This window comes from Typopeltis vanoorti, chromosome 11 (genome assembly GCF_054136105.1).
Source record: "Typopeltis vanoorti isolate ZY-2024b chromosome 11, IOZ_Tvanoo_1.0, whole genome shotgun sequence".
Classification (NCBI taxonomy): domain Eukaryota; kingdom Metazoa; phylum Arthropoda; class Arachnida; order Uropygi; family Thelyphonidae; genus Typopeltis; species Typopeltis vanoorti.
The window spans coordinates 15,519,919-15,542,046 of record NC_143559.1 but is presented as its reverse complement, the minus strand read 5'-3'; the positions used below and the strand labels follow the sequence as shown (position 1 = coordinate 15,542,046).

The following is a 22,128-nucleotide window of genomic DNA, read 5'->3' as shown; positions in this document are numbered from 1 at the left end:
ATGATTCATTATATGAGATACAATGAGTGAAGGCACTGCTCTGTACATTAAGCCTGTGACTTGTATAAGATTTATAGCAAGGAGTTTTTTTTAACAAAAATAGTAATTGATAAAATTGAGTGAACATATCATGTGTAATTTAATTATCTTTGTATTGCCAAAGCTTGCATAACAACTGGAGTATCATTTAATCTTAACGCAAACCACGGAAATAAGATTGATTAACTGATGCTCCTGGAATATAACTGTATGGGCCTGCATATTAAGAAGTATGTGAGAGGGATTGAGTGAGCTTATTGCAGTTGTGTGAGCATTTGTGCATGAACTTATTCCTTTTATATTATTATTACATGATTTCCTGTATATGATTTTTAGTTGTATTAAAATGCATTATTTTAAATCAAAGTTTGTACGTTCTGTTGTTTGAGACTGACTTACCACTTATAAAAGTTTGAACCTGTGTAAGTGGGGTGGGAGACATTTGATGTATGATAAAGAGGGGAGCCGCGACTGCACACCACACGTTCCCAATGCTAAATAATATTGTCGAGATAGTTCGTAGAGTAAGCTTAAATATCAGGAACTAGTTAACGTCTGGCACAGTCGATCTAAAATAAATAAATTTGTTGGAAGCTAACTTCTGGTACAAGTAACCTTAAGATATAAAACTAAAAAATAGAAGTAAAGAAAAGAAAGAAACAATAAAAGAAAACAAAGGAAAACCAGAGAAGACGAAGATGTAGCAGTGTCTAGAGAGAGAGAGAGAGAGAGAGAGAGAGAGATTTGTTCACCAAGCATGCTGAAGCACAAATTCAGGGAAACTTAAGCAACAATTAGGATGGAAGCAAGTGAGTTTGTGTGAAAGCACCCATTAAGGGAATGAGTGAGTGTGAGAATGACCAAGTGAAGAATCTAGTCTCTCAAGAAAAAATATTGAATAGGACAGTCAATTCAGAAAGTAATGGTGGGAGAGGGCCTAAAGAGATTCTGCAGTATCTATATATCAGGAACAAGAAGAAAGAGTTTTTGTCATTGGTTAGTGCAACCTGGCCAAATTTTATAGGCATTAGTGAAACTTGGCTAACAGCAAATGATGTTGTTACAGGGATTGAATGTGAAGGATTTAATATTTTCAAGGATGATAGAGAAGATAGGATGAGGGAGTGGTGCTGCTGATGACTGCAGATGAATTGCAGCCATAGGAGATAGGTGGGAAGGTGGCTGTTCATCTGTAGCAGTCTGGTGTGGGATTAAGGCCAGTAAAACAAAATGTACAGTTGGTTGTTGCTATAGAACAAAGAGTTCTATAGATGATCTAAAAGACTTGCATTGCCAAATTAGTACAATAAGTACAGCTCAATAATCAATTATTATGGTGGACTTCAAATATAGACTGGAAGGAAGAAAGATCACATAGCAGGAAGGAAATAGAATTTATACACCTACTAAGAAATAATTACTTAAGACAGAATGTGATGGGGGGGGGACTAGGGGTAGGAGAATATTGGACCTGGTCATAGGATCAGAAGAGCTATCCGTAACCAAGGTGACCACATTGCCTCCGATTGGTGAAAGTGACCATGTAGTCTTCACATAGAAGATTGTAAAGCATGAGAAATATTCTCTCAAGAAGGGGTATCTGTAGAACTACGAGACAGGTGATTATGACAAGCTTAGGAAGGAACTTAAATCTGTACCACGCATAAAACACTGTAAGGTTTTATGTAGATGGATGAGTAATATCATTAAACACAAGCTGCAGAAGAAGAAAATGCTGTGGAGGGTATATAAAGAAAAAGGTGACCAGCAAACTAACGAACAATACAAGGCTCAGGCAAGAAAGGTGACCAGCATGACAAAGAAGACAAAATCAGATTAAGGCAAGAATCGATCCAAGCAGGCCAAAGGAAATCTCAGAGTTTTTTTGTTATGTGGCAAGTAAGAGAAAGAACGATTATGGAAGATTAACCTTAATGAGTGATGATGGTCATGAGGAGAAAGAAGCAGATAAATTAGTTTAGTTACTCAGTGACCACTTTGCAAGGGTATAACATCCAAGTGATGTTACTGCTGTAACACATGTGACAGACACCGATGTGGGAAAGGTGGATAAATTGGAAGTTCTTAGGATATTACAAAATTTCAATGTAAATACAGCTGTGAGATTAGATGGAATATCAGCTAGAGTTTTGCGAGAATGTGCAAGGGAAATGGCAATGCCTCTGACTAGGCTCTTTAATTTAAGTCTCAGCTCTGGTAGAGTGGAAAGAGGGCAAAATAATTCTCCTTGCATAAGGGAGGTTCTAAGACTGCAGTAGCAAATTATAGACCAATCAGTATCTCAGGCGTGGTAGTAAAAGTACTAGAAAAATTGGTTAAAAAGAGCATTCAAGAATAGGTAGATAAAAATATGATACTGCATGATGGTCAACATGGCTTTGAGAAGGATCGGTTATGCCTTAGCAATTTGCTAACTTTTTATAATAGAGTAACAGCTGAGTTACTCTGTTATTATTATTATTATTATTATTTCCCAAGACCTCATGGAGTCAAAGACTCATCTGGGAGGTCCTTTTATCACACACATATCATCATACCGTGTCTTAAACACACTCAAACTCCTTGCAGACACCACACTCTCAGGCAAGGCATTCCAATCATTCACAACTCTGCACGAACCCCTACTCACACCCTCTTTATACAGTTTCCAGGGATGACCTCTGGTTCTCCCCTGATCTCCCACTATTATACTTCTCCACCATTGATCTTATAACAACCCCTTACCAACTTGTAGGTCTCTATCATATCTCCCCTCTTCCTTCTCTCCCCAAGTTAAAAATAGAGTTATTATAAAATATTATTATTACGGAAGACTCCAGGGAGTCCTTAAACTCATCGAGGGAGGCCTAAACATCATGTCCACACAACTATACGACATTCTTACAGTATCTATCATACCTTGCTTTGAACTCACTCACCGTCATAGCACCCACAACAGACTCTGGCAGCTTATTCCACTCATTTACCACTCTAAAAGTAGAGAACCCAGCTCTAACACCCCTGCTAACCACACTCTTGCCCAGCTTCCATAGGTGTCCCCTAGTTCTCCCACCACCAGTCCTGATCTCAAAAATATCCTCTGAATTAATCCTATAGAAACCCTTTAGCAATTTGAATGTCTCAATCATATCTCCCCTTTTCTGCCTATCAACTAATTTCTGCAACCCACAAATCTTCAACCTGTTCTCATATGGTTCGTTCCATAGACCTGCTATCATCTTAGTCACTCGCCTCTGGATCCTCTCCACCTCCTCCCCTTCAAGAAGGAACCGAGGTGACCAAATCTGGGCACAGTAGTCGAGATGAGGTCTTATCAAGGCTTGGTACAGAGCTACAATAACTTGCTTGTCTCTGCTCATCAAGGTATTCTTCAACAACCAAGTGAGTTGATGAGCTGATTTAGCCACTTTTGTACTGCTTTTGTACTTTTAAAGATACTTCTGTACTTTTGAAGTACACTACTTTTGTACTTTTGAAGTTTAGGGGGCACAATGTGCCCCCTAAACTTCATCTCCCTATCCACCAACACTCCCAAGTCCCTAACCTCATCAATCTCCTGGAATACAGTTCCACCAATGTGGTATACTGCTATTAATCTTTTCACCCCAAAATGCATAACCTTACATTTTGTCACATTAAATTGACATCCATTCTCCTTAGCCCAGAACTCCAATCTATCAAAGTCATCCTGCAAGATTTTGACACTCCTGCATTCACTATCGCCCTACCCAACTTTGCGTCATCAGGGAACAAATGAACTGTTCCTCTTAGATCCTTCCCTATAACGTTAATGAACAGATTAAACAGCAGTGGTCCAAGAACAGAACCCTGCGGCACACCACTAGTCACAGGTTGTCTTTCGGACTCTACTCCTGAATAAACTGCTCTTTGATATCTCTCCATCAACCACCCACTTATCCATCTCACCAACATTATATCCAATCCCATATGTTGTAGTTTACGGATTAGAATTCCATGTGGTATCCTGTCAAACACCTTTGCCAGGTCCAGCAGTATTATCACTGTAAACCCATTACCCTTATCCAGTTCAGCCGTCACCTTGTTATAAAACTTGAGCAAGTTACTGAGGCATGATCTACCCTTCACAAAGCCATGCTGTCCCCCATACAGTATCTCATTTTCATCAATCCATTCCTGTATTTTTCCCTTGACTACTTTCTCCAAGACCTTGACAACGACTCCTGATATGCTGATCGGTCGGTAATTTGCAACCGTAGTCCTGGAGCCTCCTTTATGCAGTGAAACTATTTTCCCCTCTTTCCACACCTTCTGGACTAAACCAGACCCAAGACTCAGATTAAACAACCTGCTCCAGGGCACTGATAATTCCTTAGCCGCTTCACGCAAGACCCGTGCCGTATACCATCCAATCCCACAGATGTATTCACATTAAGGTTCTGTAATAGACTATTCACCTCCACTTCATTCATCACAAATCCCATATAAACTAACGGTTCCTTCATTTTTTCAATGTCACCACCTGGATGATATACTTTTGCAAAGTGCTTGCTCAGTAACTCCACTATATCGACTGATTCAGTGACCTCCTTACAATCATCATTCCTTAAAATCATTTTGCCATGTACGGTTTTTTCTTGCTTGCAGCATACTGAAAGAACTGTTTGGGATTCTCTTTAGCTTGCATAGCTAGTTTCATAATCCGCTTTTGCTTTTTTTACCACACTCGTTACCCTTCTGGCCTGCACTTTATACCGTTCGTGTGCCTGCAGGTCAATCCTTTCTTTAAATTCTCTCCACAGTTGTTTCTTTTTTTGCAGCTCAAGCTTAATGGTGTTATTCATCCATTTAACCCCTACTTGTTTTACTATTCGGACCCTAGGTATACAATCAGCCATAACCTCCTGTAAATGCTCCTTGACCACTTCCCATGCTCTGTTGACGTCCAGCCCTTGCAGTTGTACATGCAATGGCAATGATCCAAGCAATCTCCTAAGCTTGTCATACTTGCCAGCACGGTAATTCCGCATATACCCTGTCTTAATCAAAAATTCCACACCTTTAGCCACCTCCCAGGTCAAGACCTTATGATCACTCTCACCAATAGGTGGCAATATGGTCATATTCATTACAGTCAAATTCTGAGATGCTATTACCAGGTCAAGCACTTTCACACCCCTAGTATTTTCAATTACATGCTGTTTCAGATAGTTATCCCTTAATAATTGAATAAAATCCATTTCCTTCCTCACATGTGTCCTCTCCTCCTTCCAATCAATGTTACCATAGTTGAAATCCCCCATAATAATTACCCTCCTTCCACTCATTTCATCAATTTGTTTATGCATACTATCTCCACCATCTATTCCATCGCCTGGTCTATAGCACCACCCAACTGTATATTTTATTCTGCCAGTCTGCAAATGAGCTCCTTTCACTATCCTGCGATACAATTTCAATTCTCCTTGGCTGCAGTTCATCAGTTATCATCAATAACACCCTTCCCCCCATTTTATTCTCTCTGTCCCTCCTAAACATCACAATAACCTACATCCCACTAACTATATCATCTTCCGTCAGCTATGTTTCACTAATGCCAATAACCTGTGGCCAGGAAGAGCCAATCAAGGCCAAAAATTCTTCCTTCTTGTTCCTAATACTCCTGGCATTAGTATACATGAAATGCAGTGATCCCTTTGTCCCACCCCCTATCTTGATGTGTTATTCTAAATATCCCATTCCCATTTTTTGTCCTTAGTACTGTCTTGGGTACATTATATACATTCTTACACTCAACTGTCTCACTGATATCCACATATCCACTCCCCACCCCTTCTCGGTAGTTCTAGTTTCCCTGGTTCTGCACATCCATTTTCACTTCATTCAGCAACACTTTTTCCAGTCTCCGCATATCAAATCCATTCAAATGCAGGCCATCCATCTTGTATAAATCCTTTCACCCATCAAACTCATTCCACACGTCCACGAATTCCACACCACACCATCTGCATAACCTGCACATAATGTCATTTGCAATTATGGCCCTCCTTCTAAACTCCTCTCTGTCATACCGCGGCAACAGACTCACCATTCTAACTCTGTCACTCTTTTCTTTCGCTACCATTAACAATACTTTCAAGTCCTCTCTCATAAAAAATTTATCTCCTTTCAATTCATTCATACCCACCACAACTATCAATTCTTTCACCCTCTGTTTTTGTGCTCTAATTCTCTCACTTACATCCTTAAATTTCGCACCCGGTAAGTACGATTTAGTTAAACTCCCATCTTTCACTCCTCTTAATAACGAGTCACCATACAACACTCTCTCCTTCATTTCAGAAACTCTCCCATCGTTATGCTTATTTTTCCTTTCAAACACTTGTTTATTTACGTTAGCCAAATCACTCTGGAAAGAGTTTTGCAGATGCTCTAATTGCCGCTGCGCATTTTGTATCACTGCACGCAACCTAGCGATCTCACTTCCTACAAATAATTCCTCATTTTTTTTTATCATTGAAACCATGTTCTCTATCTGTATAGTTGCTTTCACTCTTTCTTTGATCACCGCTCTCATTGCCATCTTGTACATCGTAATTCCCTATTAAGCCACTATTTTCACTCACATCCTGCTTTCTTCAACCATAACTGTCTCACAACCTGACACATACTTCAACTCCTCACTTTGCTTACACTTTCTGCACATTCTCCCACCACTATCACTTTCAATCCAAACTTCAAGACATATATTTTATAATACTTAGGCAACAGTGCTACAATTTCTGACGTTAGACTTTTCACTCTTAATATCTTTACAATTTGCATAATGTGGAATTCATATAACAGAATAATAATGATCACAGTAATTGTTTGCAAATATAGTTCACAGTTACACAAGGTAGTTAATATGATTACATGCTGCATTTTACATTATATATATATATATTTATTTCACAAAGTGTTATCATTATCATATGGCTATTTACATTTAGACTATTCACATATTATATTTTTGGTTTAGTACAGAAAGTTATATAATAACAATAACATCCATTGTCAATATCAATAATATCAATATCAATTAATATCAATAATAATGATAATAATAATAATCCTTATTATTATCAGTTTAAGGTATTGTGACTTGAAAGTTAATTGTAGTGATTGGTTAATGAGGATTATTTGATTAAGCCATAATAATAATAATATATTTTCCCTTTCCATGTGAAATAACCAGCGTGTGCTATAAATCTGAATAATTCAAATATATCTGGAGAAATGCTTTATCAAATCATGGGGCTCACAGTTAATGGTACATTAGTAAATAATAAAGTAATATTGAAGCTAATCATTTACCAAAAACCTGAGAGACAGTCATTTTGAGATCAAATTAATACTCTTTATCCAACAATAGATCGTACAAATTAGGACTTGAGTTCTTTATGCTGTCTGTTACAATTTTAAATTGTTCCCACTATTAAATAATTGTTGCTGTTTACATATTGTGACAAACCATTTGTGTTCTGAAGATGTAAGTTATGAAACCAGCAAAATATCAGCAAATAAGTGCATAAATATATTATTTATTTTCTTATTGACTTGTGTTGTGAATTAAAATCAAATTAAGAAAAAACTCAACATGACTTCCAATGCATGAGCCTTTAAGCTCATTCTTTATCATCATCATCACCAGCTATTTTCTGTCCAGAGCTGCACAAAGTCCTCCATTCATTCCTGTCTTGAGCCTCTCTATGCCACTGAGTTCCAGTCATCTCTTTAATCTTATCCTTACATCATCTCTTTGATCTTCCTGTAGTCCTCTTTCCATCTCTAGGATCCCATTCTGATATCAACTTTGTCCATTTTTGAGTGTTACTTCTTGCAATATGACCTGTCTATTGCCATTTGGATCTTTTAATGGCTGTTATAATGTCTCTCACCCTAGTCTGAGCTCTGACCCAAGTATTGTGCTTTCTATCTAGAATTGTAATATCAAGTAATAATCTTTCCATTTTCCTCTAGGTAATTATTATTATTATTATTATTTAAGTTAAGGGATGTTACATCCCATATTGTTTCATTGCCGAATATAGGAACTATATAAAGTTCGGCGAGTCCAAGCAAATACCTGGATAGTCCATATGGTAGTGCAACATGGGGCAACTCATAGTAAGAGTGGAGCAAGCTCTGATCACTGTTCTTGGTATTTTCTCATAATGTGAAACCCAGTATTTCACATTATGAGAAAATTCTCATAATGTAGAACAGCTGTATTACTGTTCTACATTATGAGAGGTCACTATGCAGACCGGTTTCAACCTTTATTGAGGTCTCATCAGTGAGTAGGTAGACCCAGATAATACCAAGCTGTAGCGAACAGAACTCACATACCCTACTATAAGAATTGCCAAGAAGGTGTCTAATAAATTACTAATTATATGAAGAGCCAAAGGCTTCAAATCGGCGACGTGAAATTATTTAAGTTAAGGGATATTATATCCCATATTGTTTCATAGCTGAATAAGAAACTCAAGGAGTTTCGTGCCGAATATAGGAACTATATAAAGTTCGACGAGTCCAGGCGTAAGCAAATACCTGGATAGTCCGTATGGTAGTGCAACATGGGGCAACTCATAGTAAGAGTGGAGCAAGCTCCGATCACTGTTCTTGGTATTTACTCCTAATGTGAAACCCAGCTCCTAGGAGCTGTATTACTGTTCTACATTATGAGAGAAGGTCACTACCCAGACCGGTTTCACCCTTTATTGAGGTCTCATCAATGAGATGGTAGACCCAGATAATACCAAGTTGTAGCAAACAGAACTTACATACCCTACTATAAGAATTGCCAAGAAGGTGTCCTAATAAATTACTAATTATATTAGGAGCCAAAGGCTTCAATTCGGCGACGTGAAATTATTTAAGTTCAGGGATATTACGTCCCATATTGTTTCATAGCTGAATAAGAAACTCAAAGTGTTTCGTGCCAAATATAGGAACTATATAAAGTTCGGCGAGTCCAAGCATAAGCAAATACCTGGATAGTCCATATGGTAGTGCAACATAGTAAGAGTGGAGCAAGCTCCGATCACTGTTCTTGGTATTTACTCATAATGTGAAACCCAGCTCCTAGGAGCTGTATTACTGTTCTACATTATGAGAGAAGGTCACTTCTCTCATAATGAAAATAAAGGTTGAAACCCAGACCGGTTTCAACCTTTATTGTGGTCTCATCAGTGAGTAGAATGGGAGTTCATGTCTTTCATCATCGGCCTATGGAGTATAAAGATGTGCTGAGGGTCAGCAAGTAGTGAGAGGGGAAGAAAAAAAAAGGTACAGTGAGATAGTGGTAGGTAATAAAGAGGCCTCAGTCGATCTGTTTAACTAGATAACCTACTAGAGGTTGTGGCCAAACAGATCTGCCAACATCATCTCCTGACGTCTGTTCTTAAAGCTTTCATCTGTCAAACATCGTAAAAGATGTTTGACAGATGAAAACAGAAATTTACACAAACAACAAAAACAGACCAAAAAGTGAGACAAATAAATTCTGGAGTAAATAAGAAGGAGAACTGGTATAATTTTTCGGGAAAAATAAGAAACAAGTGGACTGTAAAATTGGGGGAAGAGCCTGTCCTGAGTGATGCAGCCCACCAGGGGCTGCACCACCTCGATGTAAGCCTTTGCAGCTCGGGTTTTATCAGGCCGACCCCCTCCTGTGTGAACTAGATATAAAACGATTAGAATGAAAAGGCAAATCCTTGTAGTCTTGTTAGTTATTGCCCCAAAGCCTTCTACTAAATTTCTTGAGTATCCATGCACTGTCCTCCAGGATATCATCTTTGTTCAGTTCGTTCAAGGTGTGACATAGCTGAGTTTTTCTTTCCTCGTTTAGTTTCTTCAGATGACTCTTTAATTCATCTGGCGTGGCTGTGTTGATATCGTCAATGTAGACGTCTAACCAGTCGAAACTTATTTTATCGTGCTGAAGGGTGAAGGCTGGCTGTGTTTCTGTGTGGTGCATTATTATGAACAGGTTTTCTGCAGCTTCTATGGGCCCCCTATATCTTCTTAATATTATACCTCCATTTATATGCCTGTCTTTATGAGGGTCGGATTCTTCATCAGGTTCGTCTGATGAGGTTATGTTATCTGTTTTTGGTTTCTTTTTATCTTCTTCCTCTGGACTTATGGGATGCTTTTCTGTGGCATTAGTAGCCTCCATTTCCTCTGTGTCTTCTTCCTTTTTTTTAGATTCCCGGTTATTACGCTTCTTTTTTTTTCTTGTTTTTCTGTGCCGAAAATTCTGTAGCTGTGACTGTAGAGATCTCCATTCCTTCCTCTTCTGTGTCTTCTTTGATGTTTTCTGCATTAGAATCTTCTCTTATGTTGTGGTCATTCTTTTTCTTTACCTCTGCTGAGGTTTCTATGGCAGCGGCTGGGTTTTCTGTCGTTGTCGTGACAGTTCCGGCGTTTAGTACGGGGAACTCCTCTTCATTTTCCGATTCTGATTTCTCCTATTTCTCTAGATTTGGCAGGTATGACAGTGCCCCTTATTCTTTCGGCATGCGTCCTGTTGGCACAAGCGTTTATCTTGTGTGTTAGTTCCCCACATTTCAAGCAAGGTGCCTGGCACTCATCTAGGTTATGTCCTGCCACCATGCAGTTCCTGCATTTGTTCTTGGGGCAGGCTTTACCCAGATGCTCCAGAGAACAACACTTATAACACTGTTTCTTAACTCCAGGGTAGTTAACTACTACGGCAGAGCCTAGAAAGACAAAATTGGGGACTTCGGCCTTCATTTCCATATGGAAAGTTACCTCGCCAGTCTTCCAGTCAGGGAAGTCTGTATCATTGGCAATTTTTATGTCGCGTATGACTCCCCATTTCGAAAACACTTTGTTGATTATTTCAGTCCCCCCCCTCAAGATATTCTACAGGGAACCTCTCTATCCTTATTGTCTTGAGAACACTACCTACTACAAAGGGAAAAATTTTTTTCCCTTGACATTCTAGTTCTTTGGTTAACTTGTTCCTGGTTTCCACATTCTTTACTACTACCTGGAACCTGCCTGCCCCATAAGGGGTAAAGCCAACTATATTTTCTACCCCTACTGCGTCACTAAGAGCTTTCGGCAACATCCTCTTCGGTATGTCGGCATCCACTTCGATGCTAAGGGTCCTGACTCACGGTGAAAACTGAGTCTCAGAAAGAAAGGACCTTCAGAACCAGGGCCAAGCGTTCCCTTCCCTGTTTGCCGAAATCTCCTGCTAGACAAGCTAGAGGCGGAAGACTGCAAAACAGGCACAAGGCAAAATAGACAAAAGTAGAAAAAATAGATTGCAAATGATCTTACCACTAGGATCAGGGACTGGATTCTGGAACATGGAGCTCTCTCTCAGGGTCGCTGGAAACGGGAACTTCTGGCAATCAGTGAGTAGGTAGACCTGGAATACCCAGATAATATATGGTAGACCCATGAGTAAATACCAAGAACAGCGATCGTAGCTTGCTCCACTCTTACTATGAGTTGTCCCATATTGCACTAACATATGGACTATCCAGGTATTTGCTTACACTTGGACTCGCCGAACTTTATATAGTTCCTATATTCGGCACAAAACTCTTTGAGTTTCTTATTCGGCTATGAAACAATATGGGATGTAATATCCCTTAACGTAAATAATTTCACGTCGCCGAATTGAAGCCTTTGACTCTTCATATAATTAATAATTTATTAGGACACCTTCTTGGCAATTCTTATAGTAGGGTATGTAAGTTCTGTTCGCTACAACTTGGTATTATGAATTGAAATGGCTGGTCAGTGATTATGATGAGTTGGAATTGTGGTGAAGAAGAAGTTTTTTGCCTAGTGTGTGCTTGTTGATTAAAATCTCGAAAAAATGATATTATAGATATGTTAATGTGAAAATAGATATTATACACGAGATCTGATCTCTCCTGTAGCGTCAGCAGCACACTTGTTCAGCAGAGCAGGTAAATCTTTTTTCGGTAATGCAATTTTTCTGGTAGCGGTGAAGGGTATGTATTGCCCTTCTGATCCCCCCCCCCCATTAAAGCTTTCGCCTTGACATGGATTTGCCTTTTGACGATCTCAGTTTTAAAGAACTATTGGCTCTTTTCAGGCATTTAGGCAACATACCAAACACAAAATGGCCCGATAAAATTGGAAAACATCAGGTTCTTGAGGTGGAGACAGAGGACCTCCAGCCCTCTGAACTTCCTCCCTCTTCACATGACAACGCTAGCAAGCCAGCAACAACTGAAGACATCTCTAATTCAAACTCCAGTGGCTTTCAGGAGGTCAGAAGGAAGAAGAGAAAGAAAAAGTCCCCTACAGCAGATCCTGAAATAATACCAGCCCTTGGAAAGTACAGCTCCAATGGACACAACAGCACAACCTGTTGAAGAAAGAGTGATGGACTCACGGGCACAGCCCAAAGAGAGGATTCCTCCAGTTGTTCTAAGATCGAAAGAAAAATGGTCATCAATCACAGAGACGATGAAGAACAGCAACATCAAATTTATATCAGCTAAGAATACAGATGACGGAATCGGAATTCAACCAGAAGGGACTATCGCCGGATCACCAGACTTATGGACGAACTGAATGTTCCATATCACACATTTCAACTCAATAGTGAAAAAACCTAAAAGTAGTCATCAGAGTTCCGGCAGAAACCTTTACATCTGATGAAATAGCTACTGACCTCAGATCACAAGGTCTTGAACCAATTAAGATCTCGTGCATGTACCGCGCAGACAAGTGCCCCATGCCTCTGGTCTTAGTGGAGATCAGTAAAGATCACAGAGAAATTTACGACCTGAAGATAGTCTGCAGCTTAGTCATCAAGACCGAACCACTCAGAAGAAAGGCATCCACCAGTCAATGTCATCGCTGCCAAAAATTTGGGCATGCACAAAAGTTATGTAAAGCAGATTACGAGTGTGTAAAGTGCGTTGACAGCCATTCCTCGCACACTTGCACAAAACCATGGTCTACACCTGCTAAATGCGCGAATTGTGGTGGCCCACATCCAGCCAACTATAAGGGCTGCTCAATTCACCCTTCTAACCTACAGAAGACAAGAGCGGTATTAGCCCTGCCCACTCAGAATCAAGCCATGAAACCTGCGCCAGATTTCACAGCGAGAGGTGTTACAGCCGATAAAACTTTCGCTTCTACGGTTTCTCTGCGAATTTTACCCAGAGCCTCAGCAGCTTATAGTCAAAACTCTGCACTGATTCTTGCTGCCTCACTAGGGGAGATGCCAACAGCCTTTAGCAAAATGAACCCCACCCAAGCTGACACCAACAAATTCCTAAGGAATACCCAAGTCATCTTCTCCATGATCAACAAGTGACATGCTCTCCTGCATATCATTGCTGATATCCCAGATACTTCCTCGTTACTCCATAACACTACCACTACTTATTCACCTAAGCGGCTTTTCATCCCAAGCAACTCATTCAGGAGTTTTCTAAGCGCCCGAAAACTGCTCTGCTTTTCGGTTCAGGCACTTCCGCACTGCCCTGAATAGGGTGAGCCAAGTGCATGTTAATCTTTAACACAAATCTATTTCCTAGTGATGAAGGGATAATCATCCGTGGGATTGAGGTCCATCAAGCCAAAGAAGTTACAAGTTACTTGGTATTATTATAGGAGAGTTTGAGACTGATTTTGATTGTGAATGGACGTATTATTTTAGACTGAGCCTGATTAGTTTGTTTACAAGATTTTTCACGAAATGTGCATTGCACAGGCTCCACCCACAATGAGGACCAGTGGTGGATTTATGGTTTTATATAGGGAGGTAGGATTTCAATCTGTGGCCAAGTGATTTCGTGGCACTCCTTTTCCCTATCATAGGACAGCTAGTTGTATTTTATTGCTGGTAGACACCTAAGAGTGTCTACGGGATTTGCTAGTGGACCCTCAAAAGTCCACAGGATTATCTTTAACCTGCTCGGGACACCTGAGCAATCTCTACTCTTTCTCCATCTGTGTCTTAACACATTTCTAAATTATTGTCATGGCAAAACTTCTGAATGAGGCCAAATTTGAGGAAGTATACATGGAATTCCTCAGACTAGGAAAGCTGCTGGGTGATAATTGGCCAGGAAAAGTCAAGCTCTTTGACACATTCCCCCCACAGCAGTCACAGAGGACAATATGGATGACATAAGTGAAGAGCCCATAACTCTGATGCAATCGGATTTTGCACACTCCCCAAGTATGGAAGATGGTACATTCCAAGACAGCAGTTATCATACCTTGGAAATGAAACAGATACAGAGTTCCAAATGGTCAAAAAGAAGAAGAAAATCTCCACCAATGTGGAAGAACCCAAAACAACAGGGATAGAAGCACTCAATGGTCCTAAAGAAAAGATACCACCAGTCATATTAAGGGATAAGGAAAAATGGATCACTGTCTCGTCAGCTCTCAGAGAACAAAACATCTCATTCTCATGGGCCAAAAATTCAGATGAGGGAGTTAAAATACAACCCACTACTGTCATGGATTACAGACAGATGACCAGATTTATGGACAATGCTAATGTCCCATATCACATCTTCCCTTTACCCAGCGAAAAGAACCTGAAGGTAGTTCTACGAGGGATAGCTGAGGGTATCACTCCTGAAGATGTGAGCTGATCTCTCCAGACAGGGCCTGTCCCCAGTAAAAGTGAGCAGGATGCTCAGATCTGATAAAAGACCAATGCCTTTGCTGGTTCAAATTAATAATTCTAGGAATCCAGAATATCATTGTCTTCATTTTCATCACAATATAGGTTTATATTATAGGATAATTTCTATAATGTAAATCTCCAATTCCTTTTGTTGTACTGTTTTATTTCTTTGTAATTTAAATAGCCTTCAGAACATTCTGCTATTTTCGTGATATTCATCCTTTATACACTACTTTCTTACATTTTAGCCTACATTCTATATGGCACAGAGAAGTGGCAGAGATACCAAAGTTGAAGTAATGCAGAAATCATATATTTTCTGCATTACTTCAACTTTAATTTCATTTGTAATGAAGATATAAATCACCTTATTATTAAAATACTCTGGATTCGAGATACTTGTAGAAGCTTTTTTTTTCACTTGGTTTATAAATTAAACTTGCCAAGAAATTATATTACTTTATCCAAATGTAAGCACCACTCTGAAGATATATTTGGAGACTAAACTAAAAATATTAATGCATTTGTATATAGTCGATTCTGGTTAATTGGGGCATCAGTTAATCAGAGCAGCTGTTTATTTGGGACAAATATTAAAGAATGGAAACAAATCAAGAATATAACCCAAAGTTGCTTTGCTTATTTGGGCCACCTTGCCACCACTTTATCAAGACAGTGGCTGTAAATGCCACATGTGTAGTGAGTTACATAGAGAGTGTTGCTGTCAGTTAGTGCCAGGATACAGAGTAGAGAGGATGCACGTATTTGACAGTGTAACGATTCTTCTTACAGCGACTGCTAGGGAGTGTACTTTTGATTAAAACAGGTGTGTATGTTAATTTTTTAGTAAAAAGTGTAACAAAAGTGCAGCAATTTCATTTTTATTTTATTATTTTTTTTTATTTATAAGGCCCTTGTCAGGATGCCAAGGAAAGATCTCATGTCAACAGATAAAATCATCTTACTTGACAAAATGAAAAGCCAACTGTCTAACACCAGTCATCATCAGCTGGAAGAGATAACTGGTGTTCCAAAATCTATAATCACACATTTGTTAGGCCAGCAGGACAAACTGCAAGAAGAATGGGCATCACACAATGGACAACAAGGAAAATCCCTAAAATGGAAGCGAGAAGGCTAGGATCCAGATACTGTGGATGCTCTCAATCAATGGTTCTCTATTGTAACTGGACGAGGTGTGCATATTAATGGTCAAATGTTAAAAACCAAACCAGACAGTTCCCTGAGCTATAAACTTACAGCGCTGTTGGGTTAAAAAAAAAAGCAATGGATCACGTTACTGTGTTTTGCTGCTGTAACATATCAGGAAGTAACAAATGGAAGCTGTTAGTTATTGGAAAAAGCACCAAGCCTTAATGCTTTAAAGGGCTTAGAACAGAAAGTTTGCCAGTTTTGTATTATGTTAACAAGAATGCATGGATGACTTCTGTTATTTTTCAGAAATGGCTAATGAGTTTGGATGCAGAACTGCAACAAAATTCAAGAAATATTCTTCTGCTTCTGGATAACCGTGCAGCACACCCTCAATTAGATTGTTTGAAAAACATTCAACGAATTTCTTCCTGCTAACACCATATCCCTGGTACAGCCACTGAACATGGGAATCATAAAAAATTTGAAGATGTATCATGGAAGGCTGGTACACTACATCCTTGAAACAATTGAAGAAAATCTACAGACATCATCTTTAATGGCCAAAGAAATCATTGCAAAGATTACCATTTTATAGGCAGTACAATTTGTTACAGATAGTTGGCAAGAAATGAGCAGCAAAACAATTTAAAACTGCTTTGCTCATTGTGGTTTAAGAATTCAGAACAGGAAATGCCAGATATGACTGATAATGAAAATGGAATCATTTTAGAACTGCAACATGTCAAAAACTATGAAGGGTTTTTATGCATTGACAACAGTCTTAAATGTTAAAATGAAAATGGAGATTGTAAGGATGCAATTGTTGAACAAATTGTAACAAAAAACCTAAACACCCTGGAGACAAAGAAAGTAATGAGGATGATACACCTGAACATGAGCAAGTGACTATTTTTTGCATGAGCAAGTGAAATTTATTGATGAATTGCGATGCTACTTTATGCAAGAAGGCAGTCCTTTATCTGAATTAGATACCTGTGCTGATTTTGTTCAGTTGCATTCTAGAAAGGAAACACACCAGGATACACTCAATATATTTCTCCAAAATAATTGTTAGGGAAAATATGCTTCTTCGATAGATACCTATGTATAATTAACCTTTTTGATAGTTAATATTTGGTCCTTTTTTTTTTTACTAAATATGATACATTATATTGGATTTTTTTATTGGACCAATAAAAAATCCAATATAATGTATCACATTTAGTATAATTAACCTCTTTAGGGATACCGACACATATGTGTATATTTAGTTTTTTAAAATAAAAATATGGTCAAGAAAGGTATACTGAATGTCTATTTTTAAACATTTTTAACTTTTTGTGATATTTTAGCTTTTTCCATAAAATTTCGCATAATTGGGACAGCTGCTTAATTGAAACAGTGTTCTAGTTCTGATGGGTCCCAATTAACCAGAATCCACTGTATTAAACTTATCCACCCAAACAATTATGAGTCTACACCACAAAAAAATCATTTAAGAGCATAAATATCTTTTCAGCAAAACATATTAAAATTTTTATGAGAGAGAGAGACAGAGAATGAGAACAAATACCATTATATGAGTTTTATAAGAAAGTATTCCTTCATCTTCTTTCTTTTTAGCAATAAGCAACATTTTATCAAACAATATAAGTTGCCGTAGAGCTTTTGTCCTATACATTCTAAATTCTCCCTCAGCTACTAGCTCTCCATATGTTGTTAAGTCTTTTCCCTAATATATAAAAACAGAAAAAAATTCATAGTTCAAACTGAAAGCAAAACTAACAAACAATTCAGTAATTGTATTAAGATAAATAACTTGCTTATATTCAAAGTACTTTATGCATAACAATTCTCAAACTAAATAAAGTTATTTATTATTAAATCATTATTAAGATTATTTCTATCTGCACTCAGATTATTCCTATCTGAGGGCAGATAGGAATAATCCTATCTAGTAAAAATTAAGTTTACAAACATCAAGTTAATTGGCAAACAGTTCACTTGGATTCATATGTTAGTCTATTTGTCCTAATGCACAAAGATGAGATTGTTATTATTATTTTCCTGACCTCCGTGGAGTCATAAGATTCATTGTGGGAGGTCAACATTAGTCAACACAAAGTTCATGATACCACTCCTTAAACTCATCCACTGTCTGCACATTCACTATCCTCTCAGCTAATGCATTCCAAACTCCTGCCACTTTCAAAAAACTTACTTCTTACCCTTTTATTCACCACTCCCTTTTGCAACTTCAAGGGATGGTCACTTGTTCTTGCTCCTTTCCTTCATCCTCCATATGAAAAATATCCTCAGTGATAATACAATAATAATTCTTCAACAGCTTAAATGTCTTGATCATATCCCCCTTTGTCTAATATCCACCAAACTGTAGTCTGCATGCCCTAAGTCTATCGTCATAATCAACATTGTACAGTACTGATATAATTTTTGTTTTCCATCTCTGCACTCTCTCTAGGGTTACTTCATCCCCTTCAAATCCTGGCAACCAGATCTGAGCACAGAAATCCAGATGTGGTCTGATCAAAGCTTTATATAATGGGGAGGAGGACACTGACCATGAGAGTTAAAAGTCAGTGTCCTCCTCAATACTGCAGCAATTCTCTGAGATGTCTTGATAACATTTACAATATGTCCCAGGAACTACAAATCTCTATCCATAATTACCTCAAGATCCCTTGCTTCCTCCACTTCTACTGGTATAACTCTACCAAGTGAGTATGAACTATTCCATCTGTAGATCACGAATTTTAAAACTTTATATTTAGTAGCATTAAACTGACATATCCATTCAATTGCCCAACTTTCCAGCTTATTCAAATCCTCTTGAAGAGCCATCCATCCACCTGTTCATTGGACATCCACAGATGTCATATGGTCACTCAGATGCTTGGTGGTGCCACACCAGTCCTCGCCATGTGGTGCTGTTGTATGCTTTTCTGGAGGCTTCAACTCTCTGAAGATCAGTCACTCCAGACGCCCCATCCATCCATCTCAGTGACGGTCTACCCATTCCTCTTTTTCCAAGAATTTTACCCTCTGTTAATGTTCTGAGAAGTCCTCCTTCCATCCTTTCAATGTGTCCAAAGTATTTTCAAGTTTCTTCTGTCAATATCCTTAAGAAGCCTTAAGGTTCTACTGATCCTTTCTAACACCCATCCATTGGTCTGCCTTTCAATGTGTGATATCCTCCACAGCCTTCTGTAATGCCACATCTCATCATATTCACAATATTTACAATTTGAAACAGAACCTAAGCTTAGCAAGTTACACAACTATTGACATATTACCTTGGAATTGAATATAATTAAGGATATTACTGATCTGACAATACAGTTATGAATTAATTATAGAAACCAGGTAGGATAGTTCAGCAGCTCATGTTGAAAGTTATATTTTCCAGGATAACACATTTACAAGGAAGCATTCACATCGTATGCAAAGTGTAAATAATGAAGCAAAGAACCTAAAATACTTCAACTTGCTTTGATTAATTAATTCCAATTAGATTCATTTAATAAGGTTTGTGTGTATATGTAGACCTACTATGTTGCAAAAATAATTCAAATGTTTTGCAGACTGCAATATGTGATCCATCTCTGATCACTTTTTTGGTATAAATGAAAGTAGGCAATTTGGATTATTTCTTGCTCAAAAATGGCAGGCGGTTTCCGTAGTAAAGTTGGACAAGTTGTTCTTGTCCTCTCAGTTGACATTCTACCTCTTCTAAAATGCCAAATGAAGAGTTAGAACATCTTCCCTATAGGATTCAAATCAGAATTCTATCCTCATTAGAACTCAGCGAGGTCTAAATCAAGAGCTGACAACCAAAGAGCTAACACTTTCATTATAGAACAGAAAAATGGTTTGATTGGTTTAGCTCTACGTCAGCAGTTTCATAGAAACATTTTTTGAGTCCTTCATTAAAATATATAATTATTTTAATTTATCTAAGCTGTATCTATTAATCAGGACAACTATGGATATTAAGTGGATGGGTGAAATGTGTTGTAAAAATATGGAATGGCTTAACTGGTGGGTAGAGGGGAACTGTGTCCCCATAAGGTAAACAAACACTTAGAGATATTGAATGATATAATCACGTAATCACAAGAAAGATATTTATTTAACCAAATATTTCGAGTACCTATTCCTTATATCTCCGGTATTTCAGAACCTATCGCAAGAATTTTGAAGAAATATGATTTAACAGCTACGTATTCTCCTATTAACAAATTGTCTTCTCAATTTCCTTCTCCTAAAGACAAACGCTCAACTTTATCTCTTCCTGGAGTTTATCAAATTCCTTGCAACTGTGATCTCTCTTACTTTGGACAGACTGGACGTTCTCTTGAAAAAAGAATCCAAGAACATCAATCATCCATTCTTCACAATAAACCTGAAAAGTCTGGTTTGGCTCAACACGGGATTGAAACTGACCACAGCATCCTTTGGTCCAAAACGCGCCTCTTACATAGATCCCGTTATAGGTTCGAACGTCTGTTCAAGGAAAGCGTGGAGGCCTTGCTCCATCATCCCAACCTGAATCGTAATGACTGCATATCTATATCAAAAATCTGGGAAAGCCTAATCAAGATTACCCATTAATTTTTTTTTTTTTTTTTTTTTTTTTTTTTTTTTTTTTTTTTTTTAATAGCAAATTCAATCATGTTTCTACTTCAAAATATTTCGTTTCATACTTAGTGATATAACATCACGCGGCATGTTCTAATTTCAACGATCTATTGTTAGTATTCTAGCTTGTATATTTTTTAAACTGTTCTTGTAATACCACCGACGATGGTCTGCTATTTCCAGACCGAAATATTTGGTTAAATAAATATCTTTCTTGTGATTACGTGATTATATCATTCAGTCTTATGTCGCAAGTATCCTTAAAACAACAAATACTTAGAGATATTAAGACTAGATGTTATACAATGTATATTATACAATATATCCATCTAAGCAATGTAAATTTAATATACAGCCACTTTCATTAAGGTTCAAAATTCCTCCTGTTTTTTTTTCTGGGGAATTACCAAAAAATGAGTGAATACAAGGACATGCCAATGCATCCATGTCAGTCAGACTTTTCTAACCATTAACCCCTGATTCTGATAGACAGGTTATATGTTGGTTACTCATAACTGTTGAGTAACCAACATATGAGTAACATATGCAAGGCTATTCCTCGAATCAGCCCTGAGAAACTTTCCAAACTTCAACAAATTTGGGAAGCATTCATCCTCAGATCTTCGGCCTAAAGGCCAAGACCAGCTAATCTAGCCCACTAAGAGGCTCTATTTAGGACTGTAGGCCTAATTTTAGTTGTCTTTCTTCAGCCCAGGGCTAGTTCCTACACGTACATATCACTGTTTTTGTGATCCCTGATGATGGCGATGTAACATTACCGAGATATAGGAAAGTATCAATTAAAGTTATTATAATTAATATTTTAGTACGTTATTATTTCCTGAAAAATAATAGCTATCATTAAACCCCTGAGACACTTTTTTGATGCAAAAAAAGACTAACAACAATTATCACTAACCCTTTATCTAAAAAACACAGAAATGTCTAGAAAAATCAGAAATATCACTACCTTCCAAAAGGAAAATACCAGAAAAGACATTAAAAGAAGTTCAAAAGTCTCAATAATAATAAATGTAATAAAGTCAAGCCTCCATAACTCAGTCAGTATAGATGAAGCCCCTTTGGTCAGAACCCTGGATTCGATACCCTTCCATGACGTGAGGAATCTTTATCTGGTCTCTTTTGACTAAAGGTGAGTTAGCCAGTCTCATAAGGAAGTAGAGGATTTTTATCACCCATAAACTCTAGTTTTTCGTTCGTCAGAACTGGCAAACTGGCCCTGTGAACACACATGGATCTACAGTCATAAAATTGCATGAAGAGGGAGGAGAGGGGGATCCCCCTACAAAATAAATAAATGTAATAAAAAAAATAAAATATGAAAAAAAAAAAAAATTGTTAGCCCAGAGAGTGGACAGAAACCATTTTTGGGTCCTTCTGCCCCAGAATGAAGAGAAACTCCCCCACCCCAGTGTAAGTTATTATTATTATTATTTGATACCTCCATGGAGTTCAAAGACTCATTGAGGGAGGGCACCTGCTCTTCAGCTGTCTCCACAACTCCCACCAACTGACCACAACTACACCAACGCCATCTA

The 22,128-nt window shown here is 38.1% G+C and overlaps 1 protein-coding gene across 1 annotated transcript in view; it reads right to left on the bottom strand.

The window, feature by feature from the left end:
- The window catches only part of LOC150101321 (uncharacterized), a 338,470-nt gene that overhangs the window by 78,426 nt on the left and 237,916 nt on the right, over positions 1 to 22,128 (bottom strand). Inside the window, exon 8 of the mRNA XM_090400766.1 lies at positions 17,484 to 17,642. Coding sequence (XP_090256892.1) covers positions 17,484 to 17,642 — 159 coding nt within the window. The remainder of the gene's footprint in view (positions 1 to 17,483; positions 17,643 to 22,128) is intronic.